The 17,747-nt window shown below is 35.5% G+C and overlaps 2 protein-coding genes across 2 annotated transcripts in view; both read left to right on the top strand.

Annotated features, from left to right (window-relative positions):
* Positions 1-8,650, top strand: part of LOC144434717 (integrin beta-1-like) — a 34,149-nt gene extending 25,499 nt beyond the window's left edge. The window contains exons 22-23 of the mRNA XM_078123232.1: positions 536-702; positions 1,241-8,650. Of these exons, the coding sequence (XP_077979358.1) occupies positions 536-702; positions 1,241-1,312 (239 nt within the window). The 3' untranslated portion in view covers positions 1,313-8,650. The remainder of the gene's footprint in view (positions 1-535; positions 703-1,240) is intronic.
* A 4,936-nt stretch (positions 8,651-13,586) lies between these two features.
* LOC144434216 (integrin alpha-9-like) overlaps positions 13,587-17,747 on the top strand; it is a 37,262-nt gene continuing 33,101 nt past the window's right edge. Inside the window, exon 1 of the mRNA XM_078122670.1 lies at positions 13,587-13,759. Coding sequence (XP_077978796.1) covers positions 13,587-13,759 — 173 coding nt within the window. The remainder of the gene's footprint in view (positions 13,760-17,747) is intronic.

Genomic DNA, 17,747 nt, shown 5'->3' with positions numbered 1-17,747 from the left:
AAACCAGCGGAGCTATTCTGACCGATAGGTCGCTTGTTTGGGACTACCTATGTTTACACTTTCTTAATTACAATGTGATTAGATTGGCACAACAGAGGAACAACTGCTTTCATCCACTTGTGTAATCTACCACATCGAACAACAATAGTTTTAGTGTGCGTCTATGTTACTAAACCGAGACCTTGATTGCCAGAGTAGTACTTCAGGCCACAGTATATAACTTGATGACACCAGTGAGATCAATACACATTCTTCTTCAATCTATGAGTTCAGTCAAAATATACATGATTTATACAATAGCATGTCGCTAATAATCATGATTCACTTTTATACCTAGACATAATTTATTTCTGACAGAAATTTGGAATGATTTGAACAGACGCAAAATATTTGAGTTTACTAATGTTTTCATGGAGTTGAAGTCTGAAGTAAAGTATTGCATGTGTATGGAAATGTGTTACTATAACACAACTTCACAGACAGTACTTGTGCCCCAATGACAAATATTAAAATGTATTTTGTTGTAATCTTGCAGTGTGTCCAGTAGCAGTGAACCCACTCTTCATCGTACTGGGTGTTGTGCTTGGTATTCTTTTCATTGGATTAGCACTCTTACTTATCTGGAAGTTACTGACCACAATCCATGACAGAAGGGAGTTTGCCAAGTTTGAGAAGGAAAGACAGAATGCCAAATGGGATGCTGTAAGTATGCAGTGTGTGTGTGTGTGTGTGTGTGTGTGTGTGTGTGTGTGTCTGTCTGTCTGTCTGTCTGTCTGTCTTGTGTATACTACTACATGAGCATGCATATGTGTGAGGGGGGGGGGGGGCAGTGTTTCTGTATAAGTTTGTATGCATCTGTATGAATTACCATCCGTCTGTCTGTCTGTCTGTCTGTCTGTCTGTCTCTGTTTGTGTTAGCCTCTGCCCATGGAGTATGCTACTACATGAGCATACACATGCGTGGAAGTGTGTGTATGGGTGGGGGGGGGCATGTATCTCTAAGTTTGTGTGCATCTGTACGAGTGTCTGTCTGTCTGTTTGTCTTTATTTAGCTTCTGCCTGTATGGTGTATATGTGAGTGTGTATACATTTTTTGCATGTTTATGTATGTACATAGTTTAACTTCTTTTTTGAGAAGACCTGTGTAAGTCTGACTGTCCAGTGTGAATCAATCCTTTGTATGTAACCTGTATAATCAGTCTAAGTGATATCTTTGTATGTATATCTTGTATCTTTACAGGGTGAGAATCCCATCTACAAACAAGCCACATCCACCTTCAAGAATCCAACGTACAAAGGTGCAGCATTGTAAATCAAGAGAGGGAAATGATGTCACCGTCGCCATGGTATTATGTCAGTACTAACACTGTAGTATTTAAACAATCTCCAACTACTCTGAATTCTGACCTTCGACCTTTGACCTCTTATGAACTCCTTCAACGTATCATTTCAAGAAAACTTTTGCCAAAAACTCCAATGAGTTGTAATCAGAGTGAAGTGCTCGTTGAAAGTCTAACATAATAAAGATGAAAATAGTGGAAGTAAAATAATATTGTACATCGATAGTTTCGGTCTCGGTGGGTAGATATCTCCCAACTGAAAAATAAGTTGGTACTGGGTTTCCAAATCATAATACTAGTTATTGTCAAAGTCTGATTTCCAGAAACTCTGATTATTCCGATCTCATTGCCATGGTTAAAGTCCCTCACTTTTGAAACCTTTTATTTTTTTCCTTCAGTATCCTAAGTAATTAACCTAACACCACACTTTTGCAAATCAGTCAGGTTGCCAAAACATGCTTGGATAACTGATTTTCAACTATAGTCCAAATGGACTTGGCATAACTGTAACTTTTTCAAGGCGGATTTTATTGTGAATTCATTACTGAAATTTAGCAATTTTATTTTTTTGTTATTAAATACTCATGTACATTATTTCCCCATATTTTTGTATTTTTTAGAATTTACTTGTGACAGAAATTTAATCAAGTTGTTTGATAGAATTCAGTTAGTCTTTTAGAGGAAAAAAAATATATAGAGTGATGTTAGATACATATTTACCACTCACCTAGCAGGGGAAGCGAATTGTATTTGTATCAATTTTATGTATCGGCAATCATTAAATATTTGTTATTCTTGGAGTTTGAACCACTGCCAAGGTAGTATAGAGGCTGAGAAAGACTAACTACCACTTGACCATTACTTTATTCGTAGTCAGTTTATCTTAGAACACAACTCGATAAGTTAGGGTATATACACTTTGTATACCCCATTTCCCTACAGATAAGGAAAGTTTGAAACTCACTAGTCCTCCAAATGGAATGTCAGGAAACTTGGACGTTTACCGGTAGATACATACAATATTTAATGTTTAGTTATCGATAGGTGGTTTTTAATTGAACAGTCCAATGATCACTGCCGTTACATGTAGTGATAGGTGATACGTCATTAGACAGTCCAATGATAACTGCCGTTACAATTAGTGATAGATTATCTTTCATTGGATTGTCCAATGGTAACTGCTGTTACACTTAGTGATAGGTTATACTTCACTGGATTGTCCAATGATAACTGCTGTTACACTTAGTGATAGGTTATACTTCATTGGATTGTCCAATGGTAACTGCCGTTACACTTAGTGATAGGTTATACTTCATTGGATTGTCCAATGATAACTGCCGTTACACTTAGTGATAGGTTATACTTCATTGGATTGTCCAATGATTGATGTCTTTACATGCAGTGACAGACTGATTCATAGGACAGTCCAATGATAGGTGCTGTTATATGTAGTGATATTTCATTGGACTGTCCAATGATAAATGCAGTTAGATTTAATAACAGTATTCCAACATGTCCAAGACAAAGATCTTGAAGTTCATAGTTTTTAGTTAGTTTACAGCATCCATGTTAAGTTGCTATATGGTTCAAAAGACATCTCTTGTCAGTATTCATACAAAATGAACTGTTGTTTGACCTAGCACTTGTCATCATATGTTGTTAATATCACACGTTTTGCAGAAATGGTAAATCTGTTATTTGATACACATTCAGTATCTGGAAAGGTTTCACAATCCTTATGCAAACAAATTGTTTTATTTAAAACAGATACTGATCACATTTGCTTTGATTCTCAGTACAAATTCCACATAAGAAATATTTTGTCTCATTTCTTTTGCTTCCTGATCAAGAACATAGACAGTGTGTTCTACAGATGAGGAATGATTATGATTGTCTAAGTCAAATGAGAGTCGTAAACATCATGGTAAAAAGAATAAGATACAAAAAAGTATTATCTAAAATGTAACAGAAATAGAAATGGTAATTTTGAACCATTTGACAACTTTGATTGGTAATCAAAGTCTATAATAATGAGCCTAATATTCAAATTAGTGAAACTAGTTTGCATAATTTATCGTTAAATTTTGAGTAGGGTTATTATGTTACAGAAAGGCTCATCATGACACTTGTAACTTTTTCAAGGAAAACAAGTTTTAATCATGTATCAAATGCTTTAACTGGTTTGTTTGTTTGTTTGTTTGATGTTTGCCTGATACTAATAACTTGCAATATTTATTGATTTTATGCATGGCCTGCATAGACTGCTGGTTGTGATGTAGATGTGCCAGTCTGTGGCTTGCATATTAATTAACTCAATTTGCATATGAGAAGAAAATTGTATTATTAGATATGACTGGTGCAGGTGTCATGACAGATTCAATGACTCGCATATTAATTATTGTAATTTGCATAATGTGTGATAATTCCTAATACGGATATATAGCGAATGTAATTACATTGTTTTTAGCAACTCAAAAACTCCTTAGTGGCGCTGTTTATGTAATAGCAAAGTAACGTGATATTTGATAACTTGGAGGCAATTCTTGCATTGTTTTTACATGTAATTTGACTTGTCACCTTTTTACTAGGAAAGCTCAAGACGCGAAAGCTTCGAGTTTTTTAGTAGGAAACTATATTTACCTTGATTTGCAATATTTCTAATCCGCATGTTTAGCATGCCATAACAATGCATGAGGCATAGAGTATGTTATTTATATTAGTTTAGTTGAGATACTCTTGTAACTTTGTGGCTCAGTGCAACTCAGTTTTCTGTATTTGTTCACTCGCTTTTGGTGCTTGTTTGTTAATATTGTATATGTTATCTTTAGTTTGTTGAAATATTGTCGTATTTAGAGCACAAAAATATGTTGTTTTTCTTTCTTTCACAATTTGACATATAGCTATTTGTATCCATTCTTTACATTTATTCAAATCAAAGTAAAAAAAGAAGAAGACAGTTTCAATTCTCCACAATATAGACACGTGTGTAGTGTGCAAAAGCTGACGACATTCACACTTTTGAGATTCTGCATTTCTGATGTTGGCTTTATTAGGTCTACTCTCTTTTGTGAATATTCTATAAAGACAGTTCGTATCACTGAACAATGTATAGCTTTCAGTGGTATGTTCAGAAGTATACTCAACTTTTGTAACACCTTTTAACAAAATTGTTAGAAAATACTTCTATATACAATAAAAATCATTTTGTTATTTATGAAAAAAAACGTTATTTACTTTTGCATGATGAGTTTTGATTTTGTAGAAGTGGGTATGCTGATATGAAAATTAATATTCTCATTAAGGTGTTCTTATTTCAGCTTCGGTATACTTTGATATCCAAATTAAATGAGGGAAGTTTGTTACAATGATTTTGTTTCTTATGGCGGTGACTCCATTCGGTCTCTGTATTCAGATCTCGTCACTATTTACCGTCAGTTTCATGTTACCGTTCACTGGCCCTGTTTGATACAACCACACAGAAACCAATAAGAAACTGCATATTCTCCACTAAGATGCTGAGATTGCAATTTCTTACTAGATTTTGTCCAAATGAAATAAACCATTTAAAACATACTGCAACTAAACACAGACAAGTGGATGCCATTGTTTGGACGTACCCATTTAATGTCTGCATGGCAGCAGATTGGTCAATTTCAAACTTTTCATTCAGTCTTGCTGTCTTAAACTTTAAGTGTGGCATGTGCAATGTATTATTGGTTTCTGTGTGGTGGTCAGAGTCAGCGAACACTAACATGAATTAGGTAGTACATGTAAAACTCTATAGTCGCCAAGAATTGTCATGTCTATGTCCAAAGTCTAACTTGAATAGTGTTATCATCAATCTGATTAAAATCTTATGTAGGTAGGAATACAACTCAATTCCTTTATTTACCTTTTTTTCCCTTTGTATATTGTCGTTTGTGTTTGATTTTGTAGTTCTGGGTGTGATCGCCTTCTACTACAAAAAAAAAGAAAGAAGACAATATATGAAGGCAATACCAGTAAAATAAAAGAATCAAGCTGTCTTCGTACATTGGAGTGTAATCAGTTTGTGACATCATGTATATTGTAAAATTACCGGGCTGTCTGTTTTTATATATTATGCGTGGGTTTAATTATTGTCCATAACCCAGCTTTGTCCTGGTGGGATACACAACAAGTTGGATTACGAAAAATCATGGAATATTGATTTCAGTGCAATATGTTAAAAGATATACAGAGGACAATTTGTTGACGGTATTTTCCTAATTCTTTGGGTTGTCATGACACAAGGGTCTTTCCCTATAGGAATGTCTTAAGCACATCTACTCTTTCTGGTGTGTCTCTGAGAGCACAAAGTGAATAGTGCATAGGGCTGGCCAGGTAAAACATCGTGTGTAAGACCCCCAGACACCAATCTTGGTGACTGTAGTAATGTACCTAGAGATCTGACCATGACTGTCATGTCTTTCACAAAAACATTGTAATCATCCGAGTAAACAAAAACACTTGTTTAATATTTCTGCTTAGTGTAGAAGGGATAGGAATTAATAATACAGAAACATTTCAATTCTTTGCGCCAAAATACTATATGCACAAGATATTAGTATCCCATCAAACAGATAGTTTAAAAAAAATATTTTATACGTTTTAATGTATTAAAAGCAATCTTTCATAAGTGAAAGTTATTCCCATTTGAACTTAATCTGGAAGGTATGCCGTGACAGGGCACCCTCACACATCGCAGAGGGTGGAGCGACACGGCATATCTTGCAGACTAAATTGAACTTTGATATGATAATCGATATCAATAATAACAGCATCTTTAAAACGACCTAGCCTGAAAGATCCAGTTGTTGTGTCTGCTTTATGTAATATGCTTCAAGCCACCTGGATTATATCTTTTGGTAATGAGTGGAGACTTCAAAGTGAAAAAATGTGTCACCTAGTGATGTCAAATACATGTATAAAAACAGCTTGTGTGATAACATCTAAATATATATGATGCATATGAAATGAGTACCATTGTCATGACATGGGTAGTGAGTGGTTTAATAAGCAGACCAATGACTGAATCTTTGACCTAAATTACTGGGACATTTCTCCCAACACGTGTAAATGGCCATCGAGTTACTATCCATTATAACAAACATAGTTATAAACTCTAGAAATCTCTTATGAGTAGACATTATAAAATGCCAGTTATGTTGTATTTTATAACAATTCTCTCTTTGTACATTTATGAACTTTTTGAGTACTTAAAGAGAAAAGACAAACCAATGGCAGATATAGATGAATATTTGTGTTTTGAATTCTTATGTTATTATTTTGATGGTGCTACACAATATATTACTACATTAATAAGAAAGTGTCAAGTCATGTAATAAAAATCACACCAGCTGGCACAAATTGCCAAGTTGAATCCAGTGAAAGTTATGATGCTGTAACCATTGTAATATACTGACAGTTATTAAGCATAGGGTCTGTTTTAATTAAATATGAAAAAACCTTATTTAGCATAAAGCCAATTTTTAATGAACAAAGAGAAACATACAATTAGTATAACCCAATTTTTTGATGAAAACTAGAGACAGAAATTTAATATAATCCAATTTTTAATTAAAAGATAGAGAAACTTGCAATTAGCGTAACCCAGTTTTTAATTAAAAATAAAGAAACATACATATAACATAATCCAATTTTTAATGAGAAAACGAAATAAATTTAATATAAACCCAAATTTTAATTAAAAATAGAGAAACATACATTTAGCGTAACCCAGTTTTTAATTAAAAGAGAAACAGATCTTAAGCACAACCCTCTGTGTTTACACAGTTTTGTAGTATACTGATAAACCTTGTTAATAAAAACAGAAACTTATTATTTCCATCTTTCTGTTATTCATTGATTGTTTTATTGAATACATACACAATTATTCAGATTACTTCAACGTTATGGAACTTTGCACAAGTAAACCTCAAAGACTTTAAAAATCAGTCATGGTCACCATGTAACTCTCATATAGTGTGTCCTTTTTTATCCAAATTTGATTTTGAAAAAAAAAAGCTAAACATTTGTGTTTATCCGATGGAAAAGTATAGATTTTTTCAATTGTTTTCAAGAATCATGGTGAACATGCCTGTTTCATTTTACTTTTGCAAAGTACTTTGTTCAGACATTTTTCTAATGGAAAGTTTTGACGTGTTTTAGAAAATTAAAATTTAATGGAATTTGGTCAAGGGGGGTGTATTATTGTGTAAATAAAGCATGGTATCATAAAGTATATAGCAGAGGCTTATGAAAGGTTATCAGTACAGTCCAGTGCAAGGATATGTCATTGATGAAAAGGTCAAGTTTTAAAAAAAAATACACAAATTCATGTCGGGCTTTGTAAGTAAACTACTGTAAGTAGGTGGGGTTTTTTTTATCGTGTGTACGCTATGTTTTGTCTTGAGTATAAAATCGGAGCATTGTTAATCCTAACTTGGGTATGTAAATATTATCAATAGTCATTCATACGTTGTCTGTTCGATCGAAGGACTTTTCACCTCTCTTTGTAATTCGTGGTAACTGTATGCTGTCCACACACCATTGGTAGAGGGACTTTTCACATCACAAGTAATGAGTGCACAACATGCTTTATTTGGATGAAATGATTTATCACCACTGTATTATGTATGCAATTCACAAAAGACACTTGTAACAGGCTATGTACCCTACTTTCTTAATACTTACCCAGTAACACATTTAAAGCAGTCGATATATTATGTATCATTTTGTAATAAAAAAACAGAACTGGACCCTTGTTATGAAAATACAAGCTTATTGTGAAGAAAATGTCAGCATTGTTTGGCTGCAGAAGGTCACATTTTACTCTTTTTGAGGTCACAAATATATAAATTATTGTCAAGGATGTTTTGTGTAAAAGTTGCCACAAACAGTACTGTGGCCTTGTTTCAGGATGTTTGCCTACACACTATATTTAGGACACACTCAGTGTGAGTACAAATTTGCCTCTTCCCATTACCTTTTAGAATCCATGCACTGGGTACATGGGGATCATGAAACAGTCACAGTGGTGTTTGCGTCGCCCATTACCTATTTGGTTCTACTAGGTATGTGGGGGATCATGAAACAGTCATAGTGGTGTTTGCCTCTCCCCATTACCTATTAGGATCCACTAGGCATGTGGGGGATTATGAAACCTTCAATTGTCAAATGTCAGTATAAGTAGATGACGTCCTTTATAAATCATAGATTTGTAATGTTTTCTAGCTGAGATTTGTAGTGATATTTTATTAAAAGCCAATAAAAAAATCTTACAGTTTTAATCCTGCCATCACTCGTATATTTTTTTTAAAACTGAAGCTATTTTATGAAGAGAAATTGATATATGATATAAAATATGGCATTGATTATCAGCACATGCATAAGTCATTGAGAAAAAAATATCTTTTGTATCCTTGACCACATCCACATGAACGGCAGCACGTGTTTGTTGGCAAAGAGAATATATATATAATGAGAAAGTTCATGGTTAAAATGGCTGCCGGCACCTTGACCAACAATAACAATACCTAGCAAAATTTCATAATGACTATGCATTATTACATATGTACCAAAGATTACTTGCACAGGTGCGTGCGCATACAAGTATGCAAATGGTATGCTAAGGAGGACAATTCCAAATACGGAATTGTGACTATTTGCATATAGGAAAACATACACTCATTAATTTCTTGATACTGTGAAACATTCATGATTATTGATACTGATTTGTGATTACTCTATTGTAGATGTTTTGTCAGTATTTATTTATTTATTTATTTATTTATTTATTTATTTATTTATTTATTTGTTTGTTTGTTTGTTTGTTTGTTTGTTTGTTTGTGTGTGTGTGTGTGTGTTTGTTTGTGTGTGTGTGTGTGTGTTTGTTTGTTTGTTTGTTTGTTTATGTATGTGTTTTTGTTTGTTTTCGTAAACAAAACTAACTGAGCCTGAGTTTCCTATGATCAGATAGTGTCATTTCTATAGAAATTTGTTGTTTTGGATCAACATATGTAATAATAACAGAATCCTGAGTGCCGGCATGGGTATTCAGGGGTATTTGCATTCCTGCTTGCAGTGTTTTCTGTTGCACTTTCACTTGCTACACTCGTGAAAGTACTGCAGAGAACACTGTAAGCGCTCGTGAAAATATTAGTACCCCGAGTACACCACACTTGCACTCGCTCATGGTGGGGTGCTGTCATATTCTTTAATATTATAATAATGTGAACAAAAACATTGTTTCCTTGCTCTAGAGTCATATTTTGTATTAATGCCAAACTCAGAGTGTAACTAATTTACTTGGTATTTTTCGGCTAAATCACTCAGCTTTCTTCAGCTATTGTAATTAATAACAGCTAAAGAAGGCTGAGCGATTTTGCCGAAATATACCTCTAGAGGTAAATTATTTACGCTCTCTGAGTCCGAAACTGATACAAAATGTAATACTGTAGGTTTCTGACACTAAGCAACAACAGATACATGGAATCCTGTACTTCAGTTGGCAGCCATATTGGCCACCATCTTGAATGTTCCAAAACCCCAAGGATGCAAGAGTTGCATCTTTCAGATCTTAATCCATGGGGCTCACAGATCGAGTATCAGAAATAAATCTTTGGATTGATGGTAGTGCAGGACTGCAACAAATAAAGGAGTTTTAATTTTCTAGATCTAGTAACTATGAATTTCTTATAGACAATGTCTTTCCTTAGAGCGAGCATAGTTATGCTCGAAATTTCATGACATTGGATTTTTTTTTAAATTTCAGTGGTGACGCAGAAATATCAAAAATGAAATTCATTTTTTTCCGCTTGATTTTCCCTTGTGACATTAAAAATCAGATAATGTTTTTATGAACACGCCTTTAATAGACGTAATACTAACGTGTATACATTCATGAATAAGTTTATCGCTGAAAATATTTTCATTTTCATACGAACTGAAACTACTTACGAGTCAGAGCACTGGAATTGTATCGTGACCAGAGTCACGTGAGACGACGAAGTCATTTCTAGTGAATTTGAGGCTTTGTAGCTTACCTTCTATTTTCTATTCATTTCCTTAAACCGAAATGTTTAAACGGTGGCAGGAAGTGTCTATATATATATATATTTTTTAATAGATTCTCACTCACTCGCTCGCTCTGATACGTGATACGATAAATAATGCCGTGTCTTGTCTAAATATGGTATAAATTCTATCCATATGGCATATCAATAAGTTGTCTCATCACATTGGGCTTCGATGTGTTACCCTATGACGAAAGAAGGCCTGGGGATAAAACATTTCATAATAGTGTCAACGCAAAATAGTACAGCGTTCACAATGCAATGTAGATAAAGATGTTAGATAAATGAATGTTATTCACATACACCACTGCTTTAGGGCGACGTCCCCATTGTCCCTATTTCTTTTTTCAATACCCGACCGACCCAAATTTTCAGCTCCGACATCAAAAAAAAATCGCCCGCCCTTAATACTGTATTTTGCGGAACAGTTTTCCCCTCTGGCAAAAAAAAGCAAGAGTCTGGACTGACGATATCTTCTACAGTCATGGCGGCGGCGGCGGCGACACTTGTTCACGAACAGAGCATTTCTTTCATGACGGAATGTATTCAAATAAGTACCTGAAAACATGTAATTTTGGTAGAGAATTTGGGAAAGGGCTTGTTACCAAGAATCCAATAAAAAGAAGATAGAGAGGAGTAAAAGGAGAGGCAGAGAAACATGAAGATGATTTTTTTGATTTTTTTTTTATACTTATTTTTAAAAAAATCGATAGACCGACCCCTAGAAAATGTAATGATTGATTCAACGGGACTGTACTGTACTGGAAATGGGAAAGTGCCTACATAGCCTGGTCAATAACCCCCCCACCCCCCCCCCCACACACACAGTGAGTCCGATTACCTGACTGTACCTAGTCTCTTGATTTTCCCCACGAGGACCCTACACTTTTTATGTAGTTTGAGAAAAATATATCGAAACTGGCATGAATTTAGCAAATTTTGATTTTAAAAAGATAACACAAAAAAGTGATGTCATGATTCGAAACGAGAACTATAGATAGAAATAGTACAGTCCATTGCCGACCTAGTGTACTTTAAATGGTGTATATAATCGAAACGCTTGTCATAAAGTGCGTGATTTTCAAAATAATATTTGGTAATATCCGCCAGTGGTTAGTCGAAGAATTATTTTTAGCCCCAGTAAATTACAGAAACACTATACATACTATATTGGGGTATTGTGCACGACACGTAGAAACCAATATATGAGGAAGAAGAAATCCCACTGAGTCATGACAAATCATGTACACAATGACCACTTTGTTTTATTCGTGATGTAATGCATATCATTACGTAGAAATCGTGAATATCAGCTTTACTGAGAAGTTAATGAACTGTCATTTTTATAGGGTGGGGTGGTTTCGATCGGAGGATGCTATTCGGGGTAACAAAAATAGCAAATTTACCCAAAATATGTTTTGAGTGACCACCGCAACCGGCTTTCCTTTGTGTATGTCAAATTTTCCAGTGTCTGCCACAAAACACCTCAACCCTCCCTCCCCATGGCGATTCCCTTAGGCCTGCACTATCGACAGTATAAAATTTGCAGCCAATACACACACACACATACACACACACACACACACACACCACACACACACACACACACACACACACACACACACACACATATATATATATATATATATATATATATATGTATATATATATATATATATATATATATATATATATATATATATATATATATATATATATATATATATATACATATATATACATATACACATATATACAGCAGCTCAGATGCAATTAAATTTATTGAGGACGATATCCTACCAATTCAAGCGTCCAATCAGTGAAGAACTCTTATAAATCTATTGCAGATCTTAGTGGACGTGGCAAAACATAAAAGAGTTCGACATCGTCTCGTGCAGCGACGCTTTTAATACTATTTTTGAGGGGTGGGGAAAAGTGATTGAATACCGTTTTGCAAGGTTTGAGTGGGGGAGATCTAGAGCTATTGCCTCTCGTATTCATCATTAGGCAATGTATTAGGCAAATTAAGGAATTTGAATGAAGTGATAATTAACGTTTTCTTCCTTTAAATGAAAGAAAGTTTCTGACAGTGTCTTTTACTACCAGGATAAAGGAGACGGGAAGATAACATGGAAATCCGTTGAACCATACAAATTAAAGTTAGGATAATCTGTGTATCACTGTTTTGTGTTTGTTGAGTACGTTGTTTTAAATACGTTATGTCATGCTGACTTTTATGGTGGAAATCATTGTCTTGGCTGCATTTGTTGGTCAAGTTAAGGCATGAACCCGCGTTTTGTATTGTTTTTGGGGGTTATTTAAATACATTATGTTACACAGATTGACCGTGAAAATGTTTTTATGAGCACTCGGAGGCCAAACTATTAAAGGTATATGCACACCCCTTCCCTCGCCCATGTACCGTTGTCTAGTACATGTTTGACTTTTAATACACCCCTCCATCATTTCCTTTTTCCAATCTACTTATAGGACTTGTAAAAACTGACCTTGTCGAGTATACTAACAGCGTCGACTTCCCTTGTCCTTAAATTATGTCTATGCCTTTATTTTCACACTTTAAAACGAGACCAAGGCAAACTAAACCCCCCCCCCCCCCATTTCTTTTTTTTGCCACCAAGGTATATTGCCAACTACACTAAGTCTTTTTCTCCCTTGTATTTCTTCCTAGAATTCGTAAGTCTGCAGACGTTTTCCACTTGGACGCCTTTTTAACATAACATGCACAAACTCCTCAGTTGAACCGAACATGGCTGTATCACAGACACTACACAACCTTAATACATGTAGGTGTTATGGCTGTATCTGGTGAAGTATGGCATAATACCACGTGACTACTACTACTACTACTACAACACCATCAAGAACAAAGGATGACAAACGTAGAGGGGACAAACTATTCAACTACAGGGGTGAACAATAAGGGCAATTGTGCAAAGTTGGGTGTAAACTTCTACAGTACAGAAGCTTGTGTACTTTTATCAGGAAAAGTGGCCTAATTTGGGAATATACCACTTCGCGATATTTGAGACAAGCAGATACGTTTCCTGTCAACGTGCACTTGAGTTCTCTCTTCATATATACATACGTACAGAACATTTAGTTGTGGTAACGTGACTTTCACATTTAGACTATGGATCTGAACAGGTTTGCTGTATGTATACTGTGTGTGTTCAACACTCTCACACGACTTGGTGTGTCTTTTAACATAGATACAGACAATCCTGTCATTTTTACTGGAGGTGAATTGGACGATGCTTATTTTGGATACACAGTACTACAACATTCAAATGACGAAGGGCAATGGTAAGTAGTGCATATCAAAAGTTTCTATAGCCGAACAATGTCACAAATATATACACACATATACACAATAAGCGTGCATGCGTGGGATGGTCCGAGAATGCAGTCAATAAAATGACTTATATTTGCATTGCCATTTACGTACTACTTAAACTGCACACACTTTTACTTTAAGAGTTTTTCTAGTTATACCTTTGTTGATGAGTACATGTCAATGCAAGCTCCAAATTCAAACATCGACTTCGTTGTCGTAGAAAGTGTCCCCTTACTAACTTACTGTTTATATCCACAGTCAAGGCTACTAGTACACGTAGTAGAGTTTTGGTCCTCCGAACAAAGCTTGACCAGTGAATCAGACTCAGAGAGTTCGACATCACACTAACCTGTTTCATTGTTATTGAAATAGCTATTGTTAGCGAGATGAGCATTGAACTGTGATGTGTGTGTCCACTCATATATTTAGGTGGTGGCATGTGCCTCGGGCATGTCCCCGTTCACAACTTGCCCACATGTCCAGTTACCTAAGCTGACGGTCTAGCAACACCTGTTCGTGCATTTTTCGGTTAGCGATGGGAGGGGGAAGAAAGTGCGTTGCAGTCCGGGAAGAATGTGTTTATTCATTAAAGGGAACAAGCCCTTCCAAAATGAAACTAAGGCAACTTTTTCACTATGGAAGACGAGAGAGAACAAAACGTCATGAAAACAGTTAGATCTAAATGATTTCTAGTAAATCCTCCTGGAAAAGGTTTTTGGTCATGTATGTCAAGTGGAGAGCGTAATGAGGGGTCTATTGTAGTCCGGATGGGGAGAAGGGAGAGCAAATAATTAATAAATTGATGTGAATGGGCACAGTAGGGTGGGAGGATATGCTTTACTAGTAATACATCTCACTAGAAGGGAGCAACAAATTAAACAGCTTCGATTTCCTTTTTTTTTTAATAAACACAAACCAATGATAAAATCACAAAACTGGGTAGGAACAATTTCTTAACCTAGTAAGCACTTTTTGTAATTATTTCACAAACTGATTCGTTGCCAGCATCTAGAACCTGTCACGACATGTACTATTGTTTTGAAATACAATTATGCAATCGTCCATATTCCGATACGAATGGGTCATTGTACATGCAATGGGTTGTAGGTCGTGTGTTTACGGTTATTTTGTCTCACCCAGTTATAAAACATAAACTATGATTTCACTACAACGTGTGCATCCATCTATCCATCCATTCTACACTATATATATATATATATATATATATATATATATATATATATATATATATATATATATATATATATATATATATATATATAAACACACATACACACACACATATATATATATACATACATACTAATGACACATACATACATACATACATACATACATACATACATACATACATACATACATACATACATACACACACATACACACACATACATACATACATACATACATACATACATACATACATACATACATACATACATACATACATACATACATACACACACACATACACACATACACACATACATTAATACATACATACATACATACATACATACATACATACATACATACATACATACATACATACATACATACATACATACATACATACATAACATGGCAATGTTATCTCACTTCCTATAGACTGTTTGGTATTCCTACCCTACTCTTATCAAGACTAGTCAGTGTGTACTTCCTTTCCTCCACAGTAGATAAGCAGTGTCTGTACGAGGAAACAATATATAAATATACATATACTTGATCAACTGATCCAAAGAGTGGTCAATGCGATGAAAATGTTAGTCACTTCCTTTGGCTATCTTTAGATCTCCTCCAAGTAAAAATGTCCTTCATTTATTAGCATACTCTGTCTTTTGGATGATAAATTCAAAGTTCAAGGTAGACCACTCAGCGATCTGTCTTCAAACTCCATATTTGATATATCGTTATCTAAACGTTTGATATGACAAACAATTCACTTGGCACCCTTTAGGGTCAAGATCAATAGTTCAATGTAGGATAAAAAGATAAATTATTTTACTTTGGCCGGAGGGGGGGGGGATGAATTGTTTTTGTTCCCATCCTACAAAATTACGATTTTAGTATTAATGGAATCGGTTTTGTACCCCTTAGTACAAATATTTGTAAAACATGTTGTCAAATTGAGAAATGGAAGAATTTTCGCCATAGTAAATGCATGGCACTATTAAAGATACAGTAATTAAAAGTCTATTTTTCCTCACTACATACTGGCTTTGTATTGATAGCACTATATACTACTACTACTGCTGCTACTACTACTACTACTACTACTACTACTACTACTACCACCACCACCACCACTACTACTACTACTACTACTACTACTACTACTACTACTACTACTACTACTACTACTACTACTACTATAGGAAGTCGTATGTAGCAGGCGCTCTTCAAACTCAACGTTTTTCTCGTCTCTTTGTGGAAATAACCAAATAATTTTACAACAGACACTTTATATATACCGTTTTATCCAACTTGAGAAGTGGAAAGAAGATTATCGAAGAACGATTGGAGTGATTTCGGTGGATTTAACTCCATAGTCGGTAGGGCGGCCAACAAAGGCAAGATGGCCGCCCAAGCTACTGGCAGACCATCTGTAAATATTGCCGGACTTACAAGTAAACATGCCATCAAATGTGAACCCATCGACGGCATCCCGGTAGAAACGTATCTCAATGCATTGGCCGAAATTACCGGAGCTGATAACATCAAAGCTGCCTCTAGAGTATACGGATCAGTGGTTGTGTATTTTAACTCAATAACTTGGGTTGAAACAGTCTGCATCAGGGGCCTACAAGTAAGTGGTTACACAAGCTATGTCGAACCCCTGGTAAAACCAGCAACTAAGATCGTCATTTCTGGAGTTCCCCCCTTCATACCAAGTGAACCTATTGAATACGAGTTGTCAAGATTTGGAAAACTGGTGAGCGGAATAAAAACAATCCCTCTAGGCTGCAAAAACGATAAACTAAAACATGTACAGTCTTTCCGCAGACAAGTATTCGTTCTACTAGACAACGACCTACATGGACATGTAAACGGGCCAACTTTAATTGAATATGAGGGAAGAAACTACAAAGTATATCTGTCAACCGATGAAATGAAATGTTTTAAGTGTAATCAAAAAGGCCACATTCAACGTAACTGTCCAAAAAGTAAATCTCCACAAGAAACCGAAGACAACGATAACATAAATACCGAAAACCAAGATGTCAACCAACAGAATGTAAATAACAATAGCACGCATACCAATACCACTGCACAACCTGTCAACACCGAAACAGAACCGATGAACATTAGTCAATCACCTGCAAACGAAATCATCGCACAAGCCTCAAACAAAGAACACTCGTCCAACGAACTTAAAACAAGAAATACCGAGAGAAACGAAGAATATACACAAAATGACAATAACGACATTGCAACCACCGTAAACAAGCAAGTAACAACACCTGTGCCAGAGGCAGTCCGAACAGCAGACATGGAAACTGAAACAGTCAATGAAAACGAAACGCAACCCGACGCCACCACTACCGTTGAAGAGAGGGTACAAACCCCTCCTTCGCCTTTTCCTCCCACTCCAGATCTCAACTTCTCCATTGACCTCCCTTCGTCAGTGCCTTCCTTCGACCAGTCACCATCTTTAGATCTCAGCGGGCTTACCCAAATGCCTCGCTCCGTCGCAGTCGAAGAAGATGAAGAAATATCTACGAGTCAGAACAATATATCATATTCACCTCTCCAATCAACTCCCATCGTATCAACTCAAGATTGTTCAACGAACGACAGTGACATCGATGACAACGATTCCGTAATATCAGACATTTCAGAAACCACAGTACTTAATTCCAAAATATCATTTACGGCAATACGAGAATTTCTACAGGAAACAAAACATTCGAAGAAATTCATCCAGCAATGCATCGA

The sequence above is a fragment of the Glandiceps talaboti genome, chromosome 4, assembly GCF_964340395.1.
Source record: "Glandiceps talaboti chromosome 4, keGlaTala1.1, whole genome shotgun sequence".
NCBI lineage: Eukaryota > Metazoa > Hemichordata > Enteropneusta > Spengelidae > Glandiceps > Glandiceps talaboti.
The sequence above is the reverse complement of the archived record's forward strand: the minus strand, read 5'-3'. Positions and strand labels throughout refer to the sequence as shown.